The following is an 11,845-nucleotide window of genomic DNA, read 5'->3' as shown; positions in this document are numbered from 1 at the left end:
TTCCAACTGTTTATTCATACCCAGCTCCTCTGCTTAGCAACTCGTATTATGTATTCATGTACTTGCGGACTTTTTGCTTTTTCGCAGAGATTAATTACACAAGTTGTGAAAAAAAAAAAAAAAAAAAAAAAAGGAAAATAAACTAGATCTATTCGCGTCTCTCTTCTACGACACAACATTCGTATAACACACCTATCCCTGTTCGCCACCTCCACACATGACACAACAAGATGCTCGTAATCATTAGTAACACCACCTTTACGCAGAGATAAAAAAACCAAAGTTTAAAAAAATTATAAAAATCTAAAAGAAAAAAAAAAAAAAATAAGGAACACAAGAGCACAACTTATCGGTTGTGGGGTAAGAAAAGCATGATCGCGGTGCTTGCAGCTTGTGTGACCGCCTGAGAGTGAGACATGGCGCCGCCACCCTGATAAGGACTTGGACGTGTCTAAGGTACGAGATACACTGTGCTGGGTTGGGTAATGCAGATTCGAATCTATAATTCGTTAGATATGGACTCGTAACAGAAATAGAGTTGGACAATCAGAATATTCGCCGACATCGCTGATACGCTGAATCTCAAAATCAAAGTTCATTCAGATAAGTGTAATATTATTATGGATTTTTTTTATTTCAATTAATCTTTCATTTATTCATGGGTTCTGTCTTATCCCCCAATAGATGTTTCATCATGCCATGCAAATCTTGCTACTTTTTTCTTGTCCAAATTATATATAAAGGAAAAAAAAAACGCCGTCCATTAAATAGCCACACCATATTTTATATCTATCCCATCTTATATATCATTCATTTTTGTGCCCAGAGGCGATAAAAAAATCTTTGTAAAACAAAAAGGAGGGGGAGAGAGAGAGAGGAAAGATAAGAGGTAAGGGAGATATGTTAGAGTTGGGAAGATAAAGAGTCGTAGATAAGAGTCGGAAAGCGGAGCGACACCCTGGATGGACGTCGGCCGCATATGTGGTGGAAGGTGACGGTGAAAGCGGCTGATAAGAGAATTGGGGAATATTGACTGAGAATGGGAAAAAAAGCGCTGTGAGGGGGATAAATCGAAGCCGTCCAAAGTTGGTAAAAGGCTCCGAGAGGCGACCCCTCCATTCGTTGGCGGTAATAAGCAAAAATAAAACTAGTAGTGGTAGTAATAAGAATGGGTAAAAGCGAAAATGGTAATATCAAACTTTTGTCTCGTCTCCCTGAAAAAAAAAAAAAAAAGAACGCCCGAAAATGAGAAACAATGACGACAGCTGCTCAGGAAACCCGGGCCAGAGCAGCCCGTGGGGGAGGCCAGCAGCATAAGCACAGGCAAAGGGGCCGAGATGCTCGGATAGACCGTTGTGTGCATGTCAGTTGATGGTGGTGAGACCCCCCTTGCCGGCTGGAACACGAATCCCTGTCAACCCCGCAATCGTCGGCTTGCTCCTTCTGAGCAAAGTGCGGAGAGGCGCGGTGAGAGCTGCAGCGCTATGGCAACATCTGTCAACAAGAGCGGTGGCTAAGCTGCGCCAGTCCCATCCACCATCCACGCTGCTGCTGCTAGCCGCTATGCCGTCCGCAAGGGGGAGGAGGAGGAGCAGCGCTAAGGAAGCTCCCCAACACACCAGTGCGTCCGAAATCACCGAGAAAACATGGGGACTAGCAGCTCGATGCTCTTTGGCCGAGAGCTGGAGCTGCTGCCAGGGTTTCGCGGTGGTAGTGGTCGCTCCATGCCTCCAGATGCAGCTTCGTGCGAGTAGGCACTACCGTAGCCCAGGTCGTACGTGTGGCCGGATGAGTGTCGCGTGTACGAGTTGTTGGGGCTGGTGGCCGAGCTGCGGCTGAAGGGCCAGATGCCACTCCCTGTGGGTGAGGTAGGGCTGGGCGGCCTCATGCTAAGCGATCGCAGAGCAGACATGGCGGAGGTGTGGTAGTTGAGGGTGCTGCCTGGCGTTGCTGGCGGGGAGTTGCTGAAGTGCATGGAGCTGGGCCTCGACGGCGATGCTCGCGGCACAATATCACGGGGCTCGGGCTTTTCAAGAGTGTAGTGAGGCTGGGTAGTATGCGCGGCACTGAAGTAGCTGTGAATGGAAGACGGTTGCTGCAAAGACGAGTCTTGATCGCTCCAGCGGCATCTAGAAACAAAGATTGTCAGTACGTGTAACTTGAATCAAGAGGCAAAGTGAGAGTTCAACATACGTCTCGGAGCAGTATAACATCTCGCCGTGGGGGATAAATTGCTTTTCGCAGGTCATGCTGTAATAAAAAGTTAGAGTCAGTAAATGTTCCGCAGCATCGCTCACAAGGAGAGGCTTCCTTACCAAAACTGAGGAAAGCTCTCCCTCTCGTTATCATACACCTCGGTGTATTCCCGGTTGCCTCGTCCCAGCTTTTGGGCACTGGATGGAGTGTGTCGTCGGGTCATGACTGGTCGCTTGTATTGCGCAGGAGTTGCAGTAACAGTCTTTCGTACGTCTGTTGTAGACGAGTGGGTAGTGTAAGGTCCCGACTTTCGTCGCTGATGAGGCATTATAAATGGCAAAGCTACCAGGTCTGATGTAGCAGAAGCGCGTAGGTTGAAGTTGTTATCCTGGTAGTTCGTAGAAGTGAATGGAACCACCAGGACTGTCTAGCCAGAGAGATAACCAAGGCTTGGGAAGCTGACCAAATCCGACAGGCTGCCGTAGGGCTGTGTTGTGTGACGAGTCGTATTTTGAACAGCACGAATATGTGAACGGGTCGTAATTTTTAGGGAGGCGGTTTGTTCACATGCGTGATGGAGAAGTCAATGACCGTGTGCCTCCTGCAACAAGACGGTGGATTGGCTGAAGTCACACTCAAGGAGGGTGCGTTGATCGACAGGATCCGGTAGATGGAAGGATGGAGGATGGTGCAGATCGATTCGTCAGACAGACAATGGATATCCACTTTGGAGCTCAGTTGACAGAATCAGGGTGTTGACTTGTGTTCGCTCAAGCACCAAATATAGTAGTGGTGGTGATGGGTCGCAATGGTATCGCCAGTCAGATGATGAGCACCCAGTAGCGCTGGTTGTAGGTGTAGGTGGGTGAGATAAAGGGCGGGCTTGGTGTAAGTGGCACGGGATTCCGAAATTAGCGGTGCCGAATTGAGGCGGAGCGGCTGTTGGCGGGATCGAGAATTGCGAGAGGAAGCAGAAGAGGCAGACCAAAGGAGATGGAAGAAAGAACAAGGGAGATGGAAGAAAGAAATAAGAAAAGGGTGAGTGACTCGGTTTGGGATGTCGTGATTTGATTAATAGACAGCAGCCGAAAGCGGAGACCGGCGAGCGAAGGTTTCGAGGTACCGAAAATACAGCGGTGGTGACACACTGTCGACGCCCGGCTCCACAATGTCGCGATATAGTACCAGGCAACGATGACTCTGATTTTGTGGGCTCGTTTTGTCTGCCTGTGTAAAGTTTTTTTTTTTCTGGGACAGGACAAAGTAGATTTTGGCCTTTCTTGTGCCGTTTGCTCTTGGTTGAAATGTGGGCACGGAAGGCGATGGAATGATTGGCGGCCTTGACGAGCCTGGCGAGGGACAGCGAAGGATGGTAGGGCTGGGCTCGCTTGCAGCAACTTGTAAGACGGGCTGGCAGCTTATTTGGCTGTGAAAGGCGGGCAAAGCTGACGGTTGCTTATTAGCCGGCTTTTGGACAGCCGTGCTGGCACAAAACAAGGCTTTGGAGAATATGAGACGCGAATGATGTGCTCGCTGCAAAAGAGTTGACGTGATAAGGTGGCACGATTGAGTAGCGGGCAGGCCTCACACAGGCAGGGAAGACTCTGCCTTACACGCCGTTTTTGAAAGAATGGGCAGAGAAGATCAAGCAAGCGAGCGAGCGTTTTAGCAAAGCAAGAGAAGCAGGAGATTCGAAGCCGCAGCACCCGTATCCGGGGACGCTGACGAATATTTAACATTTACCATTCCCGGCAGCTCTCCTTGGCCTTGACTGCTGCCAGGCACGGGTGGAGGCCAATGGGCAGCAGCAGCGCGTCCCCGTCGACCGCATGCAGTGCATCGCAAGCGCAGTTTGCAGGCATCTTGGGATGGCGCCGATGCGAAGCTAATGGAGGGACAAGGCCTTGGCTCCGAGATTGTGTGCGGCGCCTTTTGTGGCGATCGACGGAACGGGGCCATGGACAGCCTGGGGGGGACCTCCTCGTACCGGTACATGGTCCATACAAGCCATTTATGCTGGCAGTGCGGCCCTCCGCCAGCAATGCGTCCCGCCCGCGTCGACGACAAGGTCGCATTGCGGTATCTGCACCGGTGGAGCAGGCTTGCGTTGGCACGCAGCGGCGGTACCGGGTACTCCATGCAGACAATTGGGCAGGTCTGCCGCTGGACTGGCCATCAAGGCACCAGCTGTGCCCCGAGTTCCGTTTCGCTGCGCTGCTGGTCGCTGTACTTGAACACCTGCAACGGCGGCGCTGGATGGGCGATCCTCCAAGCCCGCCTCTTTGCGCAGCCATTAGCTTCCAGCAGACAATTCAAAGCGGATGCCCTTTACGGCGCTGCATTGCATTCCTATTCAAACATCTTGTTTCAATGTTTCAGATAAAAATTTTCTCTTCCCTGCGAGAGCGTTTGGTACCTGCGCACAAAGTCAAAGTTAAAAATTAAAATAAAAAAGTGAAACAGGACAAAAAACCTTCAGTCATGCATATCCATGACAGGCTGTCCATGTACCTATCATCACCCCCCCCCCCCTGTGGAGTTTTTTTTTTCGTGAATATTTTCTGGGGCTGGCTGGGCGGAACAAACGGCGCCAGCTGACGGTACAGGCGACGACGCAAAAAATGGGCTCCAGTGCTGGGCCTGCACAGTCATCCAGTCCAGCGAGCACGTTTCCAGGCCCAAACGCTGCTAACCAGCACGGCAAACCGCTATTTCCACCGCCACGATCCAATCAGCGTGGGCGGCGTCCGAGGCCTCGGGGCCACGGGGTTTACTTTGTCGCAACACTGGATTACGCAACTGTGATGCGAGAAGCGGCATGATAGAATTTTTTCACCATCTGCAATTCGTAATCCGCAGTTTTTAGTCTCGTGAAGCACTCAACAGTTCACAGGTTGAGTTTTGGGTGTCCGTCTAGCAGACACGAATGGACAGGAATAGCAACAAAAAGATGGCATATTGAGAGTCCATCACGGTGTTTTTTTCCGTCCGTCCAAAGCCCGCCATCTAACCTTGATGTCCAATGACGCAGATGCACTGTAACCGTAAAAAATCCTGCCTCATAGCCTCAACAATACTACTGCGTATTTCGTACTCCGAGCCTCGCGGCTCACGGATTCCGACTCATTTGCGCAGGTACTTTCGCAATTCTCCTCTTTTCTGCCTTCGCATCGGCTGTTCACGCATTGCTCGATTGACTTTTCCCAACAAACGAACAATCCTGTCCTGGCACGAGCACTCGTACGAGACCTTGCTTGCACATTCGATGCAGGGCCTTGTACCCCGTTTTGTGCTCCGTATCTGCAGTACAGTACAGTATTATCCATCACCCACCCCTGACAAACGCCCCCAAATCCTCTTTTTCCACCTCCGTTTTCTCGCCTGCAGTGGCTGTTCGTTTACAGCAAGTGGTGGTCTTGGCTGGATAGTGCACAAGGAGCATTAGCCGAGCTGCACTGATGCAGGATTCCTGGCATGCAGCTCCACGAACGTGATTCGCTTCGAAACCGCAAACAATCCCTCGCCGTGCCACTACTATTGTCCGCTAGCTTCTAGGTATGCCAATTAACAGATGGACTGCTCTTGGCCCATGGTTCTACTGCTACATTAGTCTATAGCAGCAAGAATTCAGTGTTTCACGTGCCACACGTGCTCTATTGCTGCTCTTCAATCCAGAGTCTTGACTCGCTAGGTGGGGGATTTTGGCCACTACTAACCCCCAAGTTGCATATACTATGGACATAGTATGGACATACTTGTAGGCCTGCCACAAAACCCTTCTCTTCAACCAACCCCGGATGCTCAAGGCTTTGGCCCGACCCTTGTCCCCATTGCTAGCTCTATAAAAATCCATTGATGCTAAGATAGACTGCATGGCGCGGAGCTCTGTCCCTCTCCCGTCAATGCCGCCATGCCCAAGGCGCATCTCAGCGTTCAATTCTTAGCTTTGATGCCGCTTGGCGTTCTGCCTGTCAGACAGCGAAAAGGCAAATTATCCCACTTAGGGCTGACACGACAGCATCCGAATCCCGCTGGTAAGACGAGGAATTGGCTCTTGCGCCATCCGCCCCCGATAGGTTTTACTTTTTTGTGCCTGGGTCTACGCCCGAATAGCCCCAAGTGCTGTTTTCTCCTGGATCGAGGCCATCATGGTGCTCGACTTGGTCCGTCGACCATGGCTCGCTGCTCTCCACAAGGGACCAGGAGCTGCTGTCTCAAGCGCTGTCTTTTCGCCGTCTGCCCCCTCTTGGATCCTGGTTTAGCTGCCCGGCGCTACCCACTCACGGCTGGCGGCTTATTCGGTTCTGGCCATATTCGGCGCCGAGCTGGAGCGACTCGTTCTCCAGACTCCAGGCCCGCGGGAATGGGGGAGCAAAAAGAGCCAAGAAGCCATGGGCGGATTTCGCTACTTTGGCCCACCCACAGCAGCGAAAAGCAAAAATGAAGAAAATAACCTACGTTCAGCTGACTGGATCTTGCCTCAAATGAGAAATTACGAGAGAAGACGAAAAGTTAGCAACATGGCAAAATCCCACACCAGCAATCTCATCTGCCTCTAGTAGCCGCAGACTCTTTCCTTTGCTTTTATGTGGAGAATACCTATATCCAAGAAAATTTCTTTTTCTTTTTTTTTCCCCACACCCCTCGCCATCAGGGTCCGTATTGGCCAATTCTATCGTCCGTTCCTCAATCATTCCACCAGACCCTGTATCAGGAGATTCCAATGGGAAAACGGACACGATGGCGAGCCCCTTGACAGTGGCTCATCGTATTCTCGAATGCTGTCGTGAGCAGGGATCCTGCTGGGCGGGCTCGACTCCATCTGGAGTGCCATTGCTATGGAGAATCTGCACAGGCGAAGCTGCCCGTTTCTACCGGCATACCGCCAGACCGTCCAGAGTCTCCGTCTTGACGGCCGTATGGAGGCATTGCCATGGCATTTTGCATGTATGTATTTATACCAGTTTTCCAACACCGCCAATTGTGTCTCTGCCTGGCCTTTTGACAGGGATGCCGGGCAGAGTTCTGCCAATCAAGACATCACACGCAATTGATGGCGAAAACAACGTTCTGCATTGCGTCCCAACTCTCCATTGTTGGTTTGGCTTCGTCCGGTATACAGTAGCAGCCGGACGGGGTTGGCATGTACCAACTACTGCTTCAAAGGGCAAAATGAAACGAACGAGAAGAAGCGGTGGCAGCATCTCATTACCCGTCGATCCACTTGATCCTAACCAGATGCCACCCCGCATCTTGACTTTGGGCCTCGAAGCAAAGCTGATGCAAAAGCCGTGCGGGCTGAGGCCATCGGAAGCGTGTCCGTGCATTCTTGTTAGTCTGTTATGCGCATGCTGCCACTGCCGTGCTGTAGTGCTGTAGCATGTGTGTCTCACACAGAGTGATGCTTCTCAGGTTGACAGCCTGCTTAGTCGTAACCCGCCTGTTATACAGCTGCCGTCTCCTTGCTTGCCTAAATCTTGTACGTGTCATGCATGCCATACCATACCATTCAATCGGGCTCGGAAGGGGGCTTGATACCTACTTGTACTGTACTTTGTGCTCTAGTTAGCATCTTCCGCCCAGCTGCTGCTAATTGAAGTCTATTGCCTTGGCGGGAGTTGTTCTGTGGAGTCGGCCAGATTCCCATCCCCGGAGATGTTTCCCATACAAGCCCAAGCGAGCTGCCTCATACAAGCGGGGGTACTGCTTTTTCCTTCTAGAATACCAGAGAAATATCGCTTGTCTTGTGTACTGTGCTCATACATCTCAATTATGGCGAACATCTCGGACTCCTATTTTGGACTCCCATGCAAACAAGCTCTATTGTCCAGAACAACAGGGAAGAAGAAATGGTTAATCTTAACGGAAAGGGTCTAGTTTGGGGAACATCCCCGCCGTATGGATCTGCGCGGGATCGGTCCGGACGCTGCCAGCCCCGTTGGGATAAGTGGTAATGAATGCTGCTTGTCCGCACACGAGTAATGCTCGCTGCTAGCAAGCGTCGCGGCATAAATTTTGCCTTCTCCTGAACAAGCATCAGATCCAGATTGCATGCTGGCTATCTATGCGCCCTGTTCTTTTGGTGGACATGCCATGCTGCTGCTACTAGGTACTTGTCACACACGTGTATCAATTTATGCGCCGTCTCCTTGTCTATGCGGTACCTGAGCGAGTTTAAAATAGATTAGGGTTAACGATTCAGGGCTTTTTTCACCAAACGAAGAAAAAATTAGGTCGCACAAATTATATGGCCAACCGGGCATCCGGATCGAAAAGAATGCTTCTAGCATTGAGTCGATGAGGAGATTAGAAGCCGGCGATACCCACCGTGGTGGGTAGCAATTGCCAGCACGGGGGCTCGGTATCCTCTCCTATTAATCAAGGAAGAGAAAGGGGTGTAAACGTGCGTTTCTAGAATCCCAACTGTATTGATAACCCTGCCCGTATACTATACAATCTATCTAGATTCTATGTACAAGTGCCGACAAGAAGCTTTCCGATAAGAATAGATGCCGAGCATGCTTCTGATACTAGTTGGAAACTGGCTAAACATTTAAACGGTATCTTAGATAAGAATGATACGAAAGATAAGTAGGTACGTTGCGATAAGGGGGTGGTGGCGCCCATTGCCTTTCTCTTGTAATATATTTGAGTTTGTCTCCCCTGACCGAGATCGGAGCGCCTCAATTCCATGTAGATGTTAGATGTTGTCGTCATTGTATGTTCCAGTATTCTGCATTCCAACGGTTAAACTTTGCTTCTGGAACAAGCCATGTTTCATGAGCTGTGGTTTAATTGTATCCGAGGTGCCTGTATGGTGTCGTCGCCTGTCTTGTTTCTTGAAGCCATTCGCTGCCCTTGGTAGGAGCAACAAGATTTGCCCCAATCAATGGGAAATGGCATATGCCAGCTTCTTGGTAGTGATATGAACGACCATATTGATGTTTGTAGCTGATCACTGAGCTGACAAAGGATTTTGGCGAAGAATGTGGTAGATTCTCGTAGCCCACTCATCAAGAGGTAGATTGAAAGGCGGCAGTTCCAGAGACTCATTCGGCATGACTGTTTCTGCACCGCTGGCAAACCATGAAGCGGTATCCTGTGCTCCTATTGAGTGATAATCCAGCGCCACACATTCATTCAACTCCATGTCGGGAAAGCCCTGTGTGTCCATGGGCGCCGCCACATGAAGAGCGCTGCGTAACGATGCCTCATACAAAGCTTCAAGTCTTTGAGCGTTGTCATCTGGTTTTAAGAAACGCGTCACGACGGGCTTCGAAGCATACCATTCCTTCCACAGAGTTCTTACAGCTCCTAAGTGACCCAGAAGCATGATGTACGAAGCATACATGTCGTATGCTTCGTCTGTGGAGACTTTGCTCTGCTCTCCAAGATAGTATAAAGGAAGAGAACGGAAAGACTCATTCAAGAGGGAGTCATGTTCAATCCCAGTTAGCAACTGAAATAGTAACTGTCGGTCATGAATGGCGTATAGACCACTGCTCAGTTGCTGAATGAGCGTCTTGAGTGTTTCTGCCACATCCGTCGATGACGCATGATATCGCTCCCACGTATTATCAGCAAATCCACGACGTAGCCATTCAGATATCGCTCCCACAACTCCTGCTTCGGCTGATAGCCGTAAAGCCAGTCCAGTTAACGGAGACCTATTATTGCCTGATAGTCTTGCGGTTAGATTTCCGACGAAAGCCAGAATTTCCAGATGTGCAGCCCCCTTCTCTGGATGCTGACTCAGGACCCTTAAACAGGCGTTGCGTATTTCATGAGAGACATCCGGCCCATTGTCTGTCCCCCTTTGTCTCGGAAAATATGTCTTGGCTACCTCAACTGATTTTAGAGAATGAATCACAAGCCGACGAATACCAACGATAGATGTCTGGTCTTTCAGAGCATCTGATAGCTGAGCTGGCGATAATGGCTCTTCGCTTCGGTTCTCCATGGAGCGCCTGAGGTTTTTATATCGTAGCCACATCCACTCCAGAAGGACCCGGTTATCTTGTAGTGCATGCGAGGGGATTCCGTTTTCTCGACAGAGGGTCTCAATTAGTCTAGAATCCTGTCCCAAGGCGAGTTCCCTGGAATCACGGGAGGCTTCCGGAGTCATCACAGGTGGATGAATCTCGTCGACGACGGTAGGTGTGCCGCGAAGAGCTGCTGATAGAATGTCGTGTGGACTGAGCCTCCAGATATTAGTTGGGTTCGACAAGATATCATCAGCCTTGCGCCGTGACTCTGAAATTTGCGCTTGCAGCTCTTTCAACTGGTCCTGAACGGCAAGTCGTTTTGGATTAACGTCCCACTTCCTCTCCAAACGTAGATCATCAGCTTCGTCTACCGGACGAACAAACCGGCTGTCCTCGGCATCGAGATCCAGGAGTAGATCTGGCATCTCAAAGAAATCATCTCGAACAGAAATTGAGTCTGGAGACTTTGGTGGCCGCTTGTTGGATATTGTGTAATAGACCTCGTTGTTCTTGTCGATTCTCCGCACGAAAGCCTTGGAACGCCTCTGGTTGTGCGCCACAAAGCGATGAGACGAGCTTGTGAGCCGAAGCCTCCAGGGCGATCTTGAGCCTATCATCCTGAGCGAAGGTACAATGGGTGTGGCTGATCCATATGCCTGGATTCAGCATTCACGGCTCCTTTTCTGCTTCCCTGAGCAATTTGCAACGTGAGCAAAATATGGTTGCATCGCTTGCCTAGGAGAACGGTACATATGTGTACTGCTCACGCGAGCCTAATTACAGCGTCTCCGAGGTACCTATTTTACCCCAGATTCCGCTAATGTTCAGTGGACCCCCGCTGGATCTCCCAACTAACTTAGCGTGCTGTTCTTTCACTGTAGTATTTTGTTTTTTTCCCTTGAGGCTGTAGCACCTCACACAGACTTTGCATTTCATGTAGTAACTCGAATATTCAGGATCATTCAAATTAGAGAATAAGAAAGACACAGAATATTCAGCGTATGTAAATTACCATTCTTATTGTTTTGGCTACCATAGCTTCTCATCACAATTATGGCTAATATTGTAGGGCAGTTTGTCATGTAGAGAGCATGAGGGCGAGGACGGGCTGCTATAACCACCAGCACATAACTCTACTACTCTGCAGATAGTAGTTATTACGCAACCTCTCACCATATATGGGTACTTCAAAAACCATCATTGCGAAGGCGTCTACTGCTTCTATTGCTTCCACTTACAAAAACAATTGCTTAGTTAAGAAGGCGGTGAGTGGCTTCTGCTAGTAAATAGCACGGCAGAATGTTGCAACTTAGTCTAAAAAGAGCTACGAGACTTGGGGGAAAAACAAAAAAAAAGATCTCAAACAGCATTTATACTATGTACTAAAAATCATATATAATCTACGAATACACTTAGTGTTGTTTACGAATTACAATATACAGGATATCATACCGCAGCCACCTAAATCAAAAATTTACTTGTTCCGTTGAACCGCTTGGGAGAGCATGCGAGGGATACAGTGCGAGCAGAAGAATATTACGTAGCCCGTGGTATAAGAATGAAGCATCTTTACCGTAGCCTTAAAACCACGAAATACTCAGTTCACATTTAATAAGTCAGATCAAGGCAGAGATTTTCTTCTGCCATCTCGAAAGAATCTATAT

General features: G+C 49.5%; 3 protein-coding genes across 3 annotated transcripts; all 3 read right to left on the bottom strand.

Moving 5' to 3' along the window:
• Positions 1-1,633: 1,633 nt before the first annotated feature.
• On the bottom strand, positions 1,634-2,524 carry TrAFT101_001704 (uncharacterized protein; the record flags this gene model as incomplete). Its single annotated transcript, XM_024899579.1, has 3 exons — positions 1,634-2,129; positions 2,194-2,250; positions 2,316-2,524. The coding sequence occupies 3 exons, from the start codon at positions 2,522-2,524 to the stop codon at positions 1,634-1,636; spliced, it is 762 nt and encodes a 253-aa protein (XP_024762823.1).
• A 4,413-nt stretch (positions 2,525-6,937) lies between these two features.
• Positions 6,938-7,655, bottom strand: TrAFT101_001703 (uncharacterized protein). Its single transcript, XM_066126396.1, has one exon. The coding sequence runs from the start codon at positions 7,521-7,523 to the stop codon at positions 7,152-7,154; it is 372 nt and encodes a 123-aa protein (XP_065982497.1). The 5' UTR covers positions 7,524-7,655; the 3' UTR covers positions 6,938-7,151.
• Positions 7,656-8,605: 950 nt separating this feature from the next.
• TrAFT101_001702 (uncharacterized protein) lies at positions 8,606-10,887 on the bottom strand. Its single transcript, XM_024903596.2, has one exon. The coding sequence runs from the start codon at positions 10,796-10,798 to the stop codon at positions 9,152-9,154; it is 1,647 nt and encodes a 548-aa protein (XP_024762821.1). The 5' UTR covers positions 10,799-10,887; the 3' UTR covers positions 8,606-9,151.
• Between the last annotated feature and the right edge of the window lie 958 nt (positions 10,888-11,845).

This window comes from Trichoderma asperellum, chromosome 1 (assembly GCF_020647865.1).
Source record: "Trichoderma asperellum chromosome 1, complete sequence".
Lineage (NCBI taxonomy): Eukaryota > Fungi > Ascomycota > Sordariomycetes > Hypocreales > Hypocreaceae > Trichoderma > Trichoderma asperellum.
This window is presented reverse-complemented; position numbering and strand designations above follow the sequence as displayed.